Genomic DNA, 17733 nt, shown 5'->3' on the forward strand with positions numbered 1-17733 from the left:
AGAAAAGAAAAAAGACAGAGAAAAGCTGGACAGTGAGGTAAGAGGAAAATCAAGAAGAAATGGTGTCTTGTTGGGTGGAAAGTACTTGAAGACAATGACAATTGTTTCAAAGGCTGCTGAGAGCTCAGGTTAGCGAGGACTAAGGAGGAACCACTGTATTTGGCGATGTGGCCGTCATCAGCGACCCCCCTGACGTGAACTATTTCATGGAGGGGGCTGCAGACAAAAGCCAAATTAGTTTGAGTTCAAGAGAGAATGAGGCAAAAGGAAGGAGAGGCAGAGAGTCTAGAAAACTCTTTTGGGGATATTTTGCTAAAAGAAATGGGGAGGAATAGGATGGTAACTGAAGTGGGCTGCAGGAGAGAATTTTATATAATAGGAAATATGACAGCATGTTTGGTGCTACAGGAATGATCCAGCTCGGTGGAAAAACATGACATGGAAGAGAGAGGGGCAATTTCTGGAATGATGTCCTTCAGTAGCTGAGAAGGATGGATTGCTCTAGAGCAGATTTTAAAATATTCATGTTATTGAATTTTTTGAGCATATACCCCAGATACATATATATATATATTCCATATATATATGGAAATAAACATGTTTATTATAACTTTTATTTATATGCTATTTTACTACATACAAACTGTTATCTATATGCTACTTTAATGTTTTAATTTCAAAACATACATAAAATTCTAACCAAATCGTCGGGGAAAAATATAGAGAGAAATAAAAGGCCTAGTATTTTCCCTCCATACCCCACAGATAGTCTTACACACGTACCCCTTAAAGTGCATACACCTCACTTTGGGGTTCTTTCTTACCTGTAGACAATGTCACTATTTGACACTGACTCTGACTTATCAAAGAACAGTTGGAAAGAAAAAGCTTGATCTTTTAGGTTTGAGAATTCGTGTTTTCCTCTTATCTTGTTTTCTGTCTAGGGAAGTGTGTTGACCTTCAGCTATCCCTTATAGAGAGCCATGACTTCAAAAGTAATGCTTGATATGATCTAGTTAAAAGATCTAATTCACAAGAGGATTCTTCAAATGCACCTTGAGGCTACTTTGTGTCACATGTAGTATCACAAAATGCAAACAAAAACAAAAACAAAAACAAAAAACAAAACAACCCAACAAACAAACAAATAAACAACTCAGAAAGGAGATTAGCCACATTTCCATTTTTATTAGCTGACGTTGGGTCACTTTTTAAACATAGGTTATTCCCATGGCTTTCTTGAACCCATGATTAAAGGGGAAAAGTATACATCTCATTGTAGGTATACATACAACTAAAATCTTTCACCATAGGATAGGAAGAGTGAGAAATGTATTTTGTCATTTTTGTGTTAAAAAAAAATGCGGTTTCCAGCTAATGAGCAAACTAAGGAAGGTGTCCCCAGGATGTAAGGGGTAAAAAGTTTAAGTGATAGGCACTTAACTATCCAGACACTAAGTGACTGGAGCTTTTCCCAGAAGACACTGCTCTGGAAGATACTTTTGCTAATTATGAGGCTGAGATCACTAGCATGAAAACATTGCTCTGTCACTGGTTAATATAATAAAACAATGATGTCAGGTTGAGCCACCATGAAAGTCTTTAAGGTGGCCAGAGGAATCTTTCCCACTGTTTCAATGAGACCCCAGTTGTAAATTGATATGTTCAGGTATGTCAGAAAGACGCTCAGATACAGTCATCACGTTCACGAGTGTGTAGATCTCTTTCTCGAGGAGACAGATGCTCCTAAATCAGCCTCTCCACTGCAGGCGGTGGCATCATGCTCCACATTTCCACTCGAGAGCCTTCCTTTTCCTGACGGCTGGGGCTGTAGGTTCCCTGAGTTGCCCTTTTGTTGGAGGCAATAACGGAAGCGACCACCGCCAGAAAGAGGATCAACAACAAGGCTGACGTCACTGAGCCGACGGCGGTGAAAATGTCCGAGACCAGGTCATCTGCCAACTGGAAGGATTGAAATAATTGTGATGTGAATGATAGAGAAGAGGTAAGTGTTCAGAGTGATGGAACCACCCTGGAATGAAAACCAACCAGAATGCTGGTGCCACTCAGTTCTGTAAAAAGACCAAGGTACTAAAGGGAAGTCAGATTTTCTTATTCCCAGGTCCTATGAAAATGACTATATAGGTAACACCTAAGGTCTAGAGTCAGAAAGTGTGGCATGAAATACCTCCTCTATTCTGCTTCTTAATGTCTGTGACTGAGATCATTCATAGGACATCAAAGGCAAAAGATAACCACACATATTTGTAGTCATTCTATAGCTATACAAACATTCATAGTATCTTCCCTCCCTTGCCAGAAGCTCTGGTTTTGGATCGAAGAAATAGTTGTTTCACAGCCTTTTTGGGGGAAAGAAGCAAATTAAATCAGTTGGGTCTCATGGGAAAGACCCTGAGACAGAGGAGGAACTGCAATGTGCTAGTCTTGCAGGCAGTTACCAGTCGTCACTTTGATTTGGATTCGATGTGACAATTGAATGGTTGTAAAAACACATGAGCTCGATGTGGAACCAAACACCTAGAAACAGAAAACTGCGCGTAGAGCCCTGTCAGGAGGCACTGGATCCGGGGCTCTCGGGGGTGTTACTTGTACACAGGGGTGTATTTAATGTTCATTCCACTGTGTTTGCCAAACACTTTTTAGCAGTCGGTAACCCAAGGCTGTGATTTAGTTGCAGAGCAATATGACGGGTAGGAAGCAGTCACTATATGAATTTTTTAACTGATTTTCAAAGAAATATGCCTGTCAGTAAAAGCAGCGTTACACAAGTTTAGCTTTTCATTTAGCTTTCTCTGTGACCCACCGCCCCCCACCCCCCACCCCGTTACCAGACCAAGCTACTGTTATATATGGAGCCTTTGTTTATTTGAACCTCCTAGGGAATTTTAAATATCTTCAGTCTTCTTAGCCTTTTTTGGTTCACTGTGCCTGAGTTTCAACTATCATACAATTATATAATATTGTACATCTTCACAGTGTCGTCTTAGCTGTACTGAATGTCATTCCTGCTCAAATGGGGTTCACTAGCTCGTTTGTTCATTCAACAATATTTATGGACCATCTACTGTGAACCTTTTATTGAGCTAGGAAATAAAAATACAAAGAGAATTCGAAGTTTGGGATCTGGAGCTCAGGTTCTGGTGATGGGAGAAGGCAAGGGGACACACACACACACACACACATATGCACAAATGCTCAACAAATGCTCATAATACAATATAAATACAGATTATGATAGTGTCATAAATGAACTCTATTGGGGTGTAGTTGGAGGAATATTGGAATGAAGCATGTGATTATGCTTTGAAAGGTGAGAAGGCATTCAAATATTTGAAGCAGGAAATTCTGCTTGGACAAAACAATTTGAAATAAGAAGGGCAAAGGGACATAAAAGTCCTTAGAGTTTGGGGCAAGGGTAAGAAATCCAATGTGACCAAAGATATTGTCCAAGAATGTGTGTTTGAATTGGGAAAAGATTTTAAAGTTGGTAAGAGATAGAACTATAAAGTAGGTTAATCTTACAAGAAACTTAAGTTTCTTGTCAGTGGGGGGTGGGGGGCGCCGAAAGAGTTTAAGCAGTAGAATGATGTGATCTGATCCGTGTTTTATTAATCTGGTTCTGGTTACAGGGTGATGGATGGTCATGGTGACGGTGGGGGAGAAGATGGAGATAGATAAAATAGGAGTGTATCTTATAAGTCATGACAAGCCATGACCTAGGTCTAGATTTACCAACGGAATGAGAATTGAAGGAGAAGAATGGTTGAGGGAGACTTTCAAGGTAGAGTGGCTCCCTCTTAGATTGTGCAAGGCTGGGCAGCAGCAGAGGAGTGATAAGGATGGCTGGTGATTCCACATTAGATGGTTGCGTGGATGGGAGATCCTCAACTGTGACGGGGTACACAGGAGGAGAGAACAGTTTTGTGCAGGAAGACTATGAGTTCAGTTTGAAAAAGCTAGTTTTGGTGCCTGGCAAACATTCAGGCATGTGGTGCTAACAGATACAAATAATTCCTCCCCTCTTTCCACTTTTCACATTGCTCCAAAAAAAAACTCTGGGTTATAAGAGCTTAGGAGTAAAGTCTATAGAGAATTCAAAACCACCGAAGTCTAGTTTTGTTGTGGTTGTTTTTACATTTTTTTTTTTAACATTTATTTATTTTTGAGAGACAGAGTGTGAGCGGGGGAGGGGCAGAGAGAGAGGGAGACACAGAATCCGAAGCAAGCTCCAGGCTCTAGGCTCCAGGCTCCGAGTTGTCAGCACAGAGCCCGACATGGGGCATAGAACCCACAAACTGGGAGATCACGACCTGAGCCGATGTGACGCTTAACTGACGGAGCCACCCAAGCACCCCCAGAAGCCTAGTTTTTGAGCAAAATAGTTTACCTCCACTACAGGGCAAGTTCTCCTGCCATACTGTGCGGCCATCCTTTTGTGAGTCCTTACAGCTTTTGTCTGCAAAGATAACCATGTGCTGGGAAACATGACTAGAGCCATAGACTTGGCCTTGAAAGGTCAAAAGTCTGAGAAAGACAGAACCCAACCAGCAAAAACCCTTGGTATTATGTAGGGAACTTGAGATAATGTACACTCTTGTTCCTAGATGTTGGCTTAATCTTAATCTGTCCGGTAAATTGTGTCATCTTCAGGAGGAAATGACTGCGCTCCTGCACGAGTGAGTTGGGAGTGTCTACACCCAAGCAGAGAAGAGACAAGGCTTTTGATTTGCTTCTCTTGTATGAACTTTTCTGGGCCCTTCTCATTCACCCCAAGTCTGATTACACTGGGGAAGCGAAAGCAACCGAGATCCTCTCATCTGCTGCCTTGCAGGGAAAGAGGGGGAGGGAATTATGGGGCGTAGCCTGAGGCCTTGTGAGAACCACAGTTCTGGCTGAACCAGAGGGCTGATCTACCTCACATACCTTGTGACCCACAAGGAAGCAAAGACCCTTGTCCACAGTGGCTTCACTGTTCTCAGAAATGTAAGAACGCAAGCACAAATTCAAGGCTTGAGATGCCTGTCACCACCTGCTATGGGACGCATGGTTAAGGCTCCAGCTTAGAGAGGCATGTCCCGCGCTTGAGGCTCAGTGTGTGTGAACACTCGCCAGTCACTTCGCCTCTCAGAGACTCATCTGCACCACCTATAAAATTGGAGATTCTATGTCAAAGGGTGGGAATAAGGAAAGAAACTGAATGCAAAAGACACAAAGCATGGCCTATGGTAGGTTCTCAACACATAAAAATAAGAGTGGCCTTTCCTATGTCATTTATCAACCTCGCCGGTTCTATGTACTTGTCAAAGGTAAACCAGCACTCCGCAGTACCTTGCAGTATGGCCAAGGGAGCCAACCTACAAACCTAATATTGCAATTCCAAGCTCCAGATAAAGGTTTTGATGAAACAGTTCGCCTAACTATATCAAATAGAGCATGTCATTAAGCTTTGGAATAAAGCTGAATGAGTAGGGTTTTGAAATCGCCTCTTGAGGGCCCTTTGCTTTTGAATTCCCATGGTTGAAAGGCCCTTTTTTGCCCAGCTATTCTTCAACTGTGCTTAAAATATACAGCACTGCAATGGGTCTTTTGATAACTGAGGCTGCTGTGACTGACACACGAGCTGACGGGGGCCTCCAGGTGCCGCACTGTCCTGAAAAGCAGCACGGATGTCAGGCCAGACCTGCCCCGATGGGCTGTGCGCTCACACTGCACCTGTGAAAAACCTTGTTCTGAAAAGACCTACCCCTAATTAATTACACATTTCATGGAAGGTTCTTTGGTTAATGACACGATGCAATCTGTATTCAGTGATCATGTTAATATCCTTTTTAAATGTATATTTTATATGTGATAATTTAAACTGGAATTACTTTATATTCTGTATTTGCAGAATAAAATAAAGAAGTGTTCTTTTTTTCTTTTTCTTTTTCTTCCCCCAAAGAGGATTCATTCTGAAACACTGACTGGTTGTGGCCTACATATGACCCAAGGCAAGGTGACACTCTGGAATTCTAAGGTGAAACTGTCAAACCTTATTTTGATTCTTCCCACTTGAGAGTATGCTGGAATACGCTGGAACCATACGTTTTTGGCTTTTGTGTGTGTGTGTGTTTTTTAATTCTTGAAAAGGAATTTAATACTGTGTTTCTTCTGAAGTAAGACCAGACACAACAGGAACTTGCTAACAAACATGCAAACATTTAATGCAAACATTTAAATGGGTTTAAATGCATTGTGGCCACTGGTGTGGCATACATCTATATGCTAAGTGTCCCCACCTGTAGAGTGGGGACAGGAATTACCAGGTCTCCGAATTGTTCTGTACTGTAGCATTCAGGCACGCAGAGAGCTGCTCACAGGGCGTGGATGCAGAAGGAGAACTCATTCTTTGTGGGGAATCTTATTTATTATTACCCAGAATGAGCATTCCCAGGCTGGTTTCCCTGGTCCTGCTCGGGTTTCAGGACTCTTCCCGTCCACAAACCGTTGTGAAATGTCAGCACCCAGGCCGAGCTCCGGGGTGCTGATGGGGAGCCGGCAGAAGGCTGTGCAATCTGGCCCATTGGGATCCACTGGGCCCTCACTGATTGACTGCTGAACAGCTCACCTAATTTTGAAAACACAAAATGAGCTGGCCTGCCTGGAAAGAGTAAGAAATGAGACCATTTCTGTCCGCAGCCTCAGGATCTGCCTGTCACAATATTTAGGGCTGGTGAGAGCATTTGGAAGAATGTGAGAACAATACACACATTGGAAGGAGCCTGGGAAAAAGATGAAGCATTCTAGAATTTCCCAGGGAAACTCAACCTCACATTTCCAAGCGAAAACATTAAAGCTTTGACTTCAAGTGAGGACAGTCAAGGACTCATGTGACAGTTACCACCTGTTCGAACTTCTTTCTCTCAGGCCTGGGTTCCATAAAAATCAGCAAAAGTAGGTTTGTGGTTAAACAGTGGTGATGCTTGCGGCTTAAAACTGGTTCCTGGAAAACACTATAGGGGTGTGAACTGCTTCAGATCCTTCCTGGAACTTGATTATATAGATTATGTAAACATACATGGAGGCAATTTAAGATGGGAAATTACAATGTTTGAATGTGCCTGTTGGATCATGGGTTACATTCCAGCTTCAATATGTGAGTTTTTGAAACTGGTTTGTGGTGTGTGTTTTGTGTTACATGAGGAGCCAAGTAAGACCATTATGTACTATTATGAGAATCTGTGATTAATGTAAAAATTACTTTAAAGATGTGGTTTTTTTAAAGCCAGTTATAATAGTTATATCCTATCTATATAGCCAAAGCAAAGTGAGGACATGTCTTTAACTCTCATCCCACAAATTCACACACACACAAAAGAGAGAGAGAGAGAGAGAGAGAGAGAGAGAAGAACATTCCATATGTAAGACTGAGGAGAGCAGTTCCTATTAAATATTATTGCAGCAAGTAGGTCTTCAATTTGGTGGATGTGAGAAACCTCCCACACAGACTTGAGTCCTTGAACTTTATCGCTTAGCAGGGAAATGCTGGAAACAGTCATTTCCATAGTAATATTGAATATATGCCAGAACTCTGTTTTTAAAATTAAACTCGCCACAGCAGCCAATTTTCAACCATAAATACACGCACTGTCCACTTTACAGTTGTAAGGGGGGAAATAGGGTCCTGGAAAAGCCAAGAGAGGACTTAGAAAGTGTCCTGGAACAATGAGGGAGTGATTCAGTCAGACGTTCCTTTCCCTGAATAAAAGGCTTAGTGATTGAAGAAAGTGTAGACATCACAGAGTGACTGACCTTTCCCTCAGAGTGGCAGGCAGGCAGGTGGCAGGGCACTGAGGAGGGGCAGAGTAGCATTTTTCCCCTTGGCATTGCCCTGTCTCTTCTGCTCTGCTGCTCCCAGAAACACTCATGTTCTCCCTGGGATTGCTGGGGACAGAACAATGGTGAGCCCCAGCTCCCTCCAAGGACTGTGGAGATTGCCCTTGGCCTGTGAAGCCCCTCACTAGACAAAGGAATCCTGTATAAGGTCTTTCTCCTTAATTCTCAGCAAGTAATCACACTCCTTTCGGGCCATACTGATTGGAGTTGTCACCAGAGTCTGGGGACGGAAAAACCAGGCTGAGAGGAGAGTTCAGCCAACCACGGCACTGGAAGGTGCTATCCTGGGAACCTTCCCAAAGTGATTTCCATACCCCGTCCGTTGAAAAGTCTGGAGTAGCTACTGTGGAAATCTGGTGTGGATACATGGGAGATAAATGAGAAACCGGAACTGGATCCAGCATAAGGCTGCACGTTTGATGTTCTAGCTCTACTTGAAAGCATCAACGTCTTTTATGCCTCAGCCCAAGCACGGCACGGGTCCTCCTGTGGACCTTCAGAGAAAGAGCTCAATTTTTCTGAGCTGTGAAATGCGCTGTGACATTGATCACAAAAGGACACATTTATTCCTGCATTCAACAAATAATTATCAAGCATGTACTCTGTACAAACACAATGCTGGTGAGAAATACACTAGGTGGATGAAACTCTGGCCCTGCTGGTTGAGGCACGGGGTCTCTAATTCTTGCTCTGATGTCTCAAACCTCTTTCTTGCTTAAGACGTCAGATTTTAGGCAGGGGCAGAGAGGCAGTTGTAAGTTTGGAGACATTGCTTTCATATTTTTCTCTCCTTAGGCGGGTGATATAAGTCATAGAATTGTTTTTCTAGGAACACAGGCTTTAAGAATAACACTTCTCTCTCCCTCCCTCTCTCTCTCTCCCTCTCTGTCTCATACAAGAACTAAATCCCAACAGCCCAAAGTCAAGGTTTTATTGTGTTTTTTTGGTAAGTTTATTGTTTACAGATAATAGCTACCATTTCTGCCGGCCCTGGGTCAGGGGTTTACCAGATGTTGTGCACACAGAAACCATTTTAATTCTCTTAACAACCCAACTTGTGTGTGTGTGGGTGGGGGGAGATGATCATTTCCCGTCACTTTCTCAGGGAGGCCTTCCCCATCACCCTCTCTATTTGCAATCGGCTTTATTTCTCTCCATCACATAATGCCTTGTGACATCTAGGTAGTTCATGTGTGTCTCCCTCACTAGACTGGAAGCTCCATCAAGGTGCACGTGCTTGTCTTCTTTGCTCCCATCTGTCTCCCTAGTGCCTGGAACAGAGGGTGTCCCACAGAGACACTGCAATGAGTGCCATTTGACAGAAGGGAGTTAAAAGCTGAAGAGCTTGTCCAGCTGCACGCAGTGAGCTGGAGATTTCGTCTGCACAGAACTTCTCCCTCTTGGGGTTCTTGCCAAATGCAAACCTTAGCATGTGTCTCACCGAGGAACTGAAGGGGCCCGCTCTCACACTCCCGCTAGAGGGTAGGTACCATCCCTGGGGTGCTACTGGCCAACACTGGTGGGGCAGATAAGGAACGACGGAACCCAGGAGCCAGGTGGGCATGAAGCCAGATATTGGACACCATTCCTTTTTGTGAAATTAGCCACAAATAATCTGTTTTTACCTTTTCCTGCCTCTTAGAGCCAGGATGAAATTATCATCCGGGGGCACAAGCAGGGGTCGTTACAGAGGATTTAAAATAAAAAATCCAACCAGCAGCCAGTTATCCTTTTGGACACATGAAACGTTCTTTTTGTCTCTGTCACGTGAACCACTGGACTTTATCCTGGCCTATTTTTGGTCTCAGTCAAACTGAGTGGACAGTCACATTCGCCTTCCCTTTTTCTTCTATTTCTTTCTTCATTCCAGAAAGCAGTGGCTGTTAAGTACGGACTCAGCATGTAAATCACACAGTGTCATGAGCTGCTAACATTTACAGTTTTTCAGTCCCGATGCACTTGAGTGCTGCATCAGTCCACACCCAGACCTGCTCAGAACCAAGTCCCCTACTGCTCTATTTCTCTTTTCTGCATCCCCAGTCACAGTCTGGTTAATAACCTAATTTTCTTTTACCTGGGCAATTAAACTGTCCTCTAGCCATGGCGTCCCCCCCCCCCCCCACCTACAATCTACATCATCCAGCCAGCCCTATAAACAATAAATAATCAATCAATCAATCACCTTGCTTAGCTGCCTTGGAACCCGATGGAAGTTTACTGCAGCAAACCTAACCAGTGTCAAACCTAAGTGGCTAAGTTTTAAGTCAAAGTCCTTTATTAACGTCCCCTGTCTCCTCGTGAAGGACAGCATCAGTTACAGCCTAACTAGCACCCTGCATTCTGCCCAGCAACGCTCTCTACCCCTTCGCAACTAGGAATCATCTGCTCCTGCCAATGCCACATCTTCATGTTGAGACGTGCCATCTATCCAATCCCACTTCTCCTCTTTTTATTTTATTCACTTATTTTCAAAGTTTACTTATTTATTTTGAGAAAGAGAGAGTGAGAGAGCGAGCGGGTGCACGAGCGGGGGAGGGGCAGAGAGAGGGGGAGAATTCCAAACGGGGTCCAAGCTGTCAGTGAGGAGCCCGAGGCTGGGCTTGATCTCAAGAACCACACAGTGAGATCGTGACCTGAGCCACAATCAAGAGTCGGATCCTCAACTGACTGAGCCACCCCGGTGCCCCCTACTTCTCTTTTTAGAACACCACTGGAACTTTCTCTGCGACTTGCAAAGCCTCCCCAGGAAGCCCATGTGTCTCTACTCCCAGAGTCTCTTACATAGCAATGCCCAGGGCTCACCATACATGTGAGGAGAGCTGTACCTGGGCCCACACGGTATGTAGCATGCACTTGAATGTGCTATCGCTCGTGGTGGGTTAGGCCACATTCCACACCTCCCCTTAGGACTGTAAGGAATGAGTATTTCCTCTGCAACTTTTCAATAATACAAAGTACAATGCTTTGCACAAAGGGGCTGATCGTTACTGACTCCCACACTTGTAATGCTTATTGCTCTGTTTAACGCATTATTAAATTCTTTTCAGTCAGTCATAGGAAGAGTTCTATATAACAGCCCAGAAAGTTTACTGGTAGTGAAATTCATTCCCTCATTTTTTCATGCATTCATTCACTCACTCAAATAAGTTTTACTGAATGCTTTCAAAGTTTCAGGACCTTAGGTCCTGGACATAAGGTATTCAAAGGCGTAGTTATTGTCTTTAAAAACCCACTATTTAGTGGTAGTGCCTGGGGGTTGGGGTAGCTATATAAGCAACCACAGTTCCATAAGAGAGGTGTTATGTTACAGGTGAGTACAGGGAAAAGAAAACGGGGAAGGAAGTAGACTCCATGATGTCCCTCAAGTTTCTCAAAGGAAGTCAACAGGAGAATAAGGTAAAGAAAGTGTTTAAGGCAGAAGGAAACGCCATGATCCAGTGGTAGGGAGAGCAAGAAGCATGGCTGGGGAGCTGGGACATTTCCTGCTTCCCTGGGGAGATTTAGGGAGGGCTAAGTGCTTATGCAGAGCCACACATGGGGGCAAAATAGAATGAGGAGTAGCAGCTCATTTGTCAGGAAAGTCTTTACCCAACCTGGGCATGGAACCCCCCCCTACACACCATTCCACGAAACTGTATTTCCTCTCCCTCAGTGGAGTTAGGAGCCAGAATCACATTAGCAGTGTCATGTATTTTCTCTGCTGGTTCTTCCCTAGCACATATGACTTGTACCCCCTTATTAAAAATGTATCAGCTTTGGGGCACCTGGGTGGCTCAGTTGGTTGAGTGGCCAACTTCGGCTCAAGGCATGATCTCACGGTTGGTGAGTTCGAAACCCACAATCAGGCTAGCTGCTGTCTGCCTGTCAGTGCAAAGCCCACTTCCGATCCTCTGTCCCCCTCTCTCTGCCCCTCTCCCACTTGCGCTCTCCCAAAAATACATACATATTTTTAAAAACTATCAGCTTCAAATGTCTAATTCTCTATTTTTATGCCAAGAGACCTTTACCAGCCTGGGGTTTGTAAGGCAGAAAAATATTTCAGTTTCTTTATACCCCATCTCTGCCATCGTGCAGTTTTTATTTATTTATTTATTTTTAATTTTTTAACATTTATTTATTATTGAGAGACAGAGAGAGACAGAGCAGATCGTGCATAGTTTTTAGAAGGTGATCGATAAATACGCTAATTGATTTTATACGTCATTTCAAAAGCAAGAGAATAGCAAATGAGTTAAATGGCAGATGGACTTTTGAGACTAAAAGATACTAAAAAGACATGATAACTAGCAACTAAAGGCAATTGTTTGCATCCTGAATTAAAAAAAAAAAAAGTCTATAGAAGACTTTATTGAGACAATTGGAGAAACCTGAACATGGGATGATAACTTTCTTGAATGTGATACCAGGATTGTGGTTGTAGAAGGAAGTCTTTTTCTTTGGAGAGAGTTGCCGAAATATTTAGTGATAGTGTATTACAACCTATCTTTCTAAAGTCTGCAACCTACTTTCTAAATAGACAAAAAAAAAAATGTGTGTGTATATACAGAGAGGTAAACAAAGATAGCCAAATGTTAAAAAAAAAAAAAAAAAACTGGGGGCGCCTGGGTGGCGCAGTCGGCTGAGCGCCCGACTTCAGCCAGGTCACGATCTCGCGGTCCGGGAGTTCGAGCCCCGCGTCAGGCTCTGGGCTGATGGCTCAGAGCCTGGAGCCTGTTTCCGATTCTGTGTCTCCCTCTCTCTCTGCCCCTCCCCCGTTCATGCTCTGTCTCTCTCTGTCACAAAAATAAATAAACGTTGAAAAAAAAAAAAAACTGGTGAAGCTGGGTGAAGGGTATACATGTGCTCATTATACTATTTTTTTTTTCTGATTTTCTTTAGGTTTCAATTTCTCCTACCCCCCCCCCCCCAAAAAAAAAAAAAAACCCTCTTGGAACAAGAATATTTTAAAGTCATTCCTCCAAACCCCAAATTTGTAGATCTTGCTTCTTCCACTGTCCCTTCCTCTCCTGTTCCAGATCTTGTTGATCTCTCTCTTCTCTATGCGTTTATTACCCAGTAAATCTTGCTCCCAGTGATGGTCTTATCTCCCCTACTAGACACTAAGATATTCATGGATTGCATCAAATGTTAGTTTCCTCATACATCTGGCCCTAGCCCTGCTTCCAGTACCTCGCACAGTGCCAGGCACACGGTGGGTGTTCATGGACCTCCCCACGACCCCCTGGCATCCTCATTCCTGACCTAAAAGCTGTACTTTGGCTCTTTTCTCTATCAGAGTTCTTCCTTCTTTCCAACTGTCTTCAGTTGGTCAGAAAGCTGCTACTAATTCACTCACATTCACATTATGCAGGAAAAAGAGTGCCGAATCCCTGACATCCTTCTGGCTTATCACATCCCCTGTTGGCAAAGGTAATCGAGTCCGTGTCATCGTATTTATAGCCCCCAAATCAAAACCAGTTGCCAAAGTAATGAAGGCCTATTGGTTTGTGTTGACTTAATCCATGTCATAGGAGCTGTAGGAGCATATAAGGATAATTTGACCAGCAAAGGGAAAGCCATAAAAATGATCAAAAAGCCAACAGATATGCTGAGAACACCAAGCTTATTTTACTGAGGATTTATGGCCAACTTATCAGAAAATTATTTGGTCCAAGTCTACATTCAAGTAAGTCCCTCAGTAATTCAGCAAAGATTCCAGCCTCAGGAAAAAAAAAATCGCCTCCTATAATGAGACGCCCCAGTCACCCCTAACTGGCAGCACATGTAGTTTAATTTTCAACAGTTGTGAGACTGCAGTAAATCCAGCTTTGGAATACCTAGTTCCACTTAAACCTCGGACCTGCACCAAATTAGCAGAGCAGGAAGGCCCGGCTGCACCATCCCTCCTGACATACCTGCACGAGTGTTTATTAGTCAAATAGAACCGAAACGTCCGACATCCCCCAGATGGGCAGCCGGGCCAGCTCCTGCTGTGTCCCGGCAGAAGTGGATGCCAAATCACCAGGCTCTGCCACACTGTCAGCTGTGTCCCAGGCCCGACTCTGGAGGTTGTATTTTATTGACCAAACTAAAATTGGCTTCCCCTCGTGTAGGTGATAAAGTGTGGCTTGAAGTCACCCATGGAAAATATATTACTTTAACTTGGACAGCTTGTCATTGAGGTCCTTGTTTATATAATCTATTGTGCCATTTACTCTATTCTTATTTTAAAAAGCAAACGCAGAAATAAAAACCCTTTCTTCCAGTGTTTCATTGATGGATGTCTACACCCTGCACCTTCTCTTAAATAATCTCAGAAGTAGCAATTTCGATTGTCATTGTCTGTTTACATCAAATGATTGGACTTTCAGTTTCAAAGTCTGTCTTGTGTAAGATGAAAAACACAGAGCATGCTTTAATGGGAGTCCTTTCACTGCACGGCCTTCTCTGTCCAAAATAGTTTGAGACTTGGTATGTCTAAATAGAGACAGATCCTGCAAAACCGAGATTGGTCAGATCCCAAGTGAACACTACTAAAATTTATGAGCTGGTGGCAACTTAAAACACCAAGGTATCTTACAACCAGCAAAGATAGGAATCTTCACAGTGTGAGGATGTATGTTAAAACAGTTATTTAGTTTCAGAAATAGAGAATCCTTTCAGGAGTCAGGCTTTCAAATTCCAAATAAGCCATTTGGTAAAAGTCTATAGGTTTTTAAATTGGCAAGATTAAAACACATACACACACACACACACACACACACACACACAGAAAAACCTTATGTTTGACTTTGTTAACAGTTCACCTAAAGGTCCAAGAACACAATTGGGGAAAAGGATATGTTTACATTAGTATGAGGAATATAAAGCAATCTTTTTTGGAGGGACAGAAATAAGGTCTAACGCCATTTTCCTATTAGTTTAAAAATATCGCCAAACTAAAATTACCCTATCTCCAGGTGTAAATTTAGCACAGAATTTAACAGCTTATTATAAAATTAGATCAGACAATGTAGCTGAGATGGTTATATTATGTCTTTGGATCTCTAAGTATATACATAATTATAATATTAAAAATGTCTGCATTATCTTTTGAAATAATAGTTTAGGAGATCCTTGCCGAGAAAAGACAGGACTTAGAAGTATTCTGTTCCTTTCCTACAAAAGGTTCAAACGACAAATCACATGAAGATTCTTCTCCTTTTGCCACTGATTTTTAGTGATTTTTTTAGTATTTTAGTAAAAAAAGATCAGATTTTCTGTGTCCTACCCAGTTCATAGGCCTCTTTAAGAAGAAATGACATAACCATAACCCAGTTAAAGCGTTTGATTATATTTTACTTCCATAATTTGCTATAAATATTCTAAAACTGTAAAGGTTTTTTTTTTCCAGGATAATCTTTGCAGATTACTGCATTTTTCTCATATTCTGTGACATATGGACACTGGAATTACATACATTTTTCTCCCTGGGTTTTGAAGTAATTGCTAAAAGAATATTCCTCTTATTAACTCAAATAATCTGAATCAAAGGGAAATTTTGTTTTCTAAACTCCCAAAGAGACTTAGAACTGAGAATTCAAACTATAAATGAAGCTTCTTCAACCTTGTGATGCAGTACATCTCTTTCTTCTTTTTCCCATACCCCAGAATAGCACTTCTCTTCCCCTTTACAAAAAAAAATATATATATATATATATTTCCCTTGGGTCTGTAACTTTTCTATTCAATCTACCATTTAGATTAGTTGTCCTCAGGGATATGACTGTGTGAAGAGCCTCAGGAAGAAAACCGTGATTAGTCACTAGGCTTGAAGAACCCTCCCCAATTCTGTTTACAAGGACAGATGCCAATTCTCCAAACGTGCTCAGTACTCATGTTCTTTTCTGGGTCATTCTGCTTGCACAGCACAGATTAAACACACAGCCTCGGTATTTTCAGTGTTGTAAGGAGACGCATTTACATTCCACTGACAGCGCCCGGTGTAAAAGGAAGCCATCTGCTGCGATTTAACAACACGAGGAGGAGCAGCTACAAGTTGGGGAAGAGAAAAGGAGTCACAACATAGCTCCACTCAGCAAGCACGCCTCCTCGTGTGGGAGACCCGAAGACAAACCACCTCCATGTTAGAAGGTGTCTTTATTCTTAAGTGGGTCATAGAAGTCGGTCCTCTATCAGATGGTTCCATTGTTATCTTTTACTGACATTTGTTTGCTACTATTTTTTAGGGCTCTTTTCCTAGTTCCAGGAACCTAGAATGAATACATAATTCCACTGCGTGGATAACAACCAGGTCTTGGATTATTTGTGCGTTCCACCCGAGCAATCAATCTTCTCAATACCTAGTTCATTTTCCACAATGGGATTACCTATAAAATACTTGGGATCTAGAATGTGGTACACGCCCCCCGCCCCCCCCCCCCAAGGAAAAGTAATTAAAATCAGAGGATTTAATATGTTCCTGGCATTTTACATGCATCTCATCTTAAATCTTCACAGAAATCTAACAATGCCGAAATGATTTCCCTTATTTAAATTTTTTAATGTTTATTTCTGAGAGAGAGAGAGAGAGAGAGAGAGACAACGCATGAGCAGGGGAGGGGCAGAGAGAGAGGGAGATGCAGAATCTGAAGCAGGCTCCAGGCTCTGAGCTGTCAGCACAGAGCCTGACGTGGGGCTCAAACTCACGAACCATGGGATCATGACCTGAACCGAAGCCGGACACTCAACCGACTGAGCCACCCAGGTGCCCCGATGATTTCCCTCATTCAAAAGATGATTTAAGCAATTTGTCCAAAGTCACACAGCTAGCAAGCAGCGGACCTGGCATCCAAACTGTCAGACCTTGTTCAGGGATGCACAGATGCATCCTATGTCGAGTGCTGTACAGATGCAACCTCCAATCTACCCTCAATTTCCACTGTGGTACCTTTAGTTGACATATTTACACACAGAGAGTAGAATAATAATGGTTATTTTATCTTCCAGGTCTCTTACTATGTATAATGCATATATAACCAGCCATGCGCCCCTGCTTTTCAAAGTTTAATTTTGTTTTTCTTTGAAGACTTTGCATGTGAAAATAAGCCCCAACAGGTGGAGGACTTTGTTTGCGAGCTCTAGGAAGGTGCCTAGCACACAGTAGGTGTCTGGGAGGTAAGCTGCATCTATAAACAGTGCCTGCACAGACCCTGAAAAAATCAGCAGGAGAACAAAGAAAAGGACCCATAATTCACAACTCTCAGTCCTATGCTTTTAACACCCCAGCATGTCTATGAAGAAGTAAACTAACGAAACAATACAGAATATCTCCCAGGGTTGCAGCTTGTATAAAACAGCCATGTGCTACCCTCCAGTTCCAACACAATGTTATCAGGCGATGATTAAGAAGGTAGCTGTTTCAGTGCTTCACAGGGTCAGGAATCAAGGTATCAAGCCAACAACTCCCTTTTAGGGGCAGCACTTAGATTGCAGCCATGTATTGCTTCCAACTGTAAATATTAACGGTTGGGAAAAGAAAAAGATCTTCATTGGCTCTGAGCTGCCTGAGCTCAGCATATTACACAGCATTATCTGCTGAGATGTAGATAATTGTACTTCTTGTTAACAAGTTTCCATGTATTTTCAACTCCATCAGCAGGTTCTTGAATCAATGCCTAGATTAGGTTTGACTAACATCAGCACAATTTGACTTTGATAGAAAGTTTGAAATTTATGCATAATTAAAAATTATACATCCATTTGCTAACTTCCAAGTAAAAGCAGCTAATCCTTTTGGATGCCACAACATTTATACTTGGTTCTCAAAACACGTTGGTCCCCTTGCCTCTGACTGAATGAAGGAGTCCATAATGTTTT

The 17733-nt window shown here is 42.6% G+C and overlaps 1 protein-coding gene across 5 annotated transcripts in view; it reads right to left on the minus strand.

The window, feature by feature from the left end:
• Positions 1 to 1163: 1163 nt before the first annotated feature.
• Positions 1164 to 17733, minus strand: part of CRB1 (crumbs cell polarity complex component 1) — a 221394-nt gene continuing 204824 nt past the window's right edge. For 3 of the 5 annotated variants that reach the window (XM_040463560.1, XM_040463557.1, XM_040463556.1), the window contains one exon: positions 1164 to 1962. In XM_040463560.1, coding sequence (XP_040319494.1) covers positions 1747 to 1962 — 216 coding nt within the window. In that variant the 3' untranslated portion in view covers positions 1164 to 1746. Of the gene's footprint in view, positions 1963 to 5130; positions 5167 to 17733 lie in introns of those variants that run through there. The other 2 variants (XM_040463559.1, XM_040463558.1) reach the window with 2 other exon arrangements.

The sequence above is a fragment of the Herpailurus yagouaroundi genome, unplaced genomic scaffold (assembly GCF_014898765.1).
Source record: "Herpailurus yagouaroundi ecotype Mexico unplaced genomic scaffold, PumYag 403, whole genome shotgun sequence".
Lineage (NCBI taxonomy): Eukaryota > Metazoa > Chordata > Mammalia > Carnivora > Felidae > Herpailurus > Herpailurus yagouaroundi.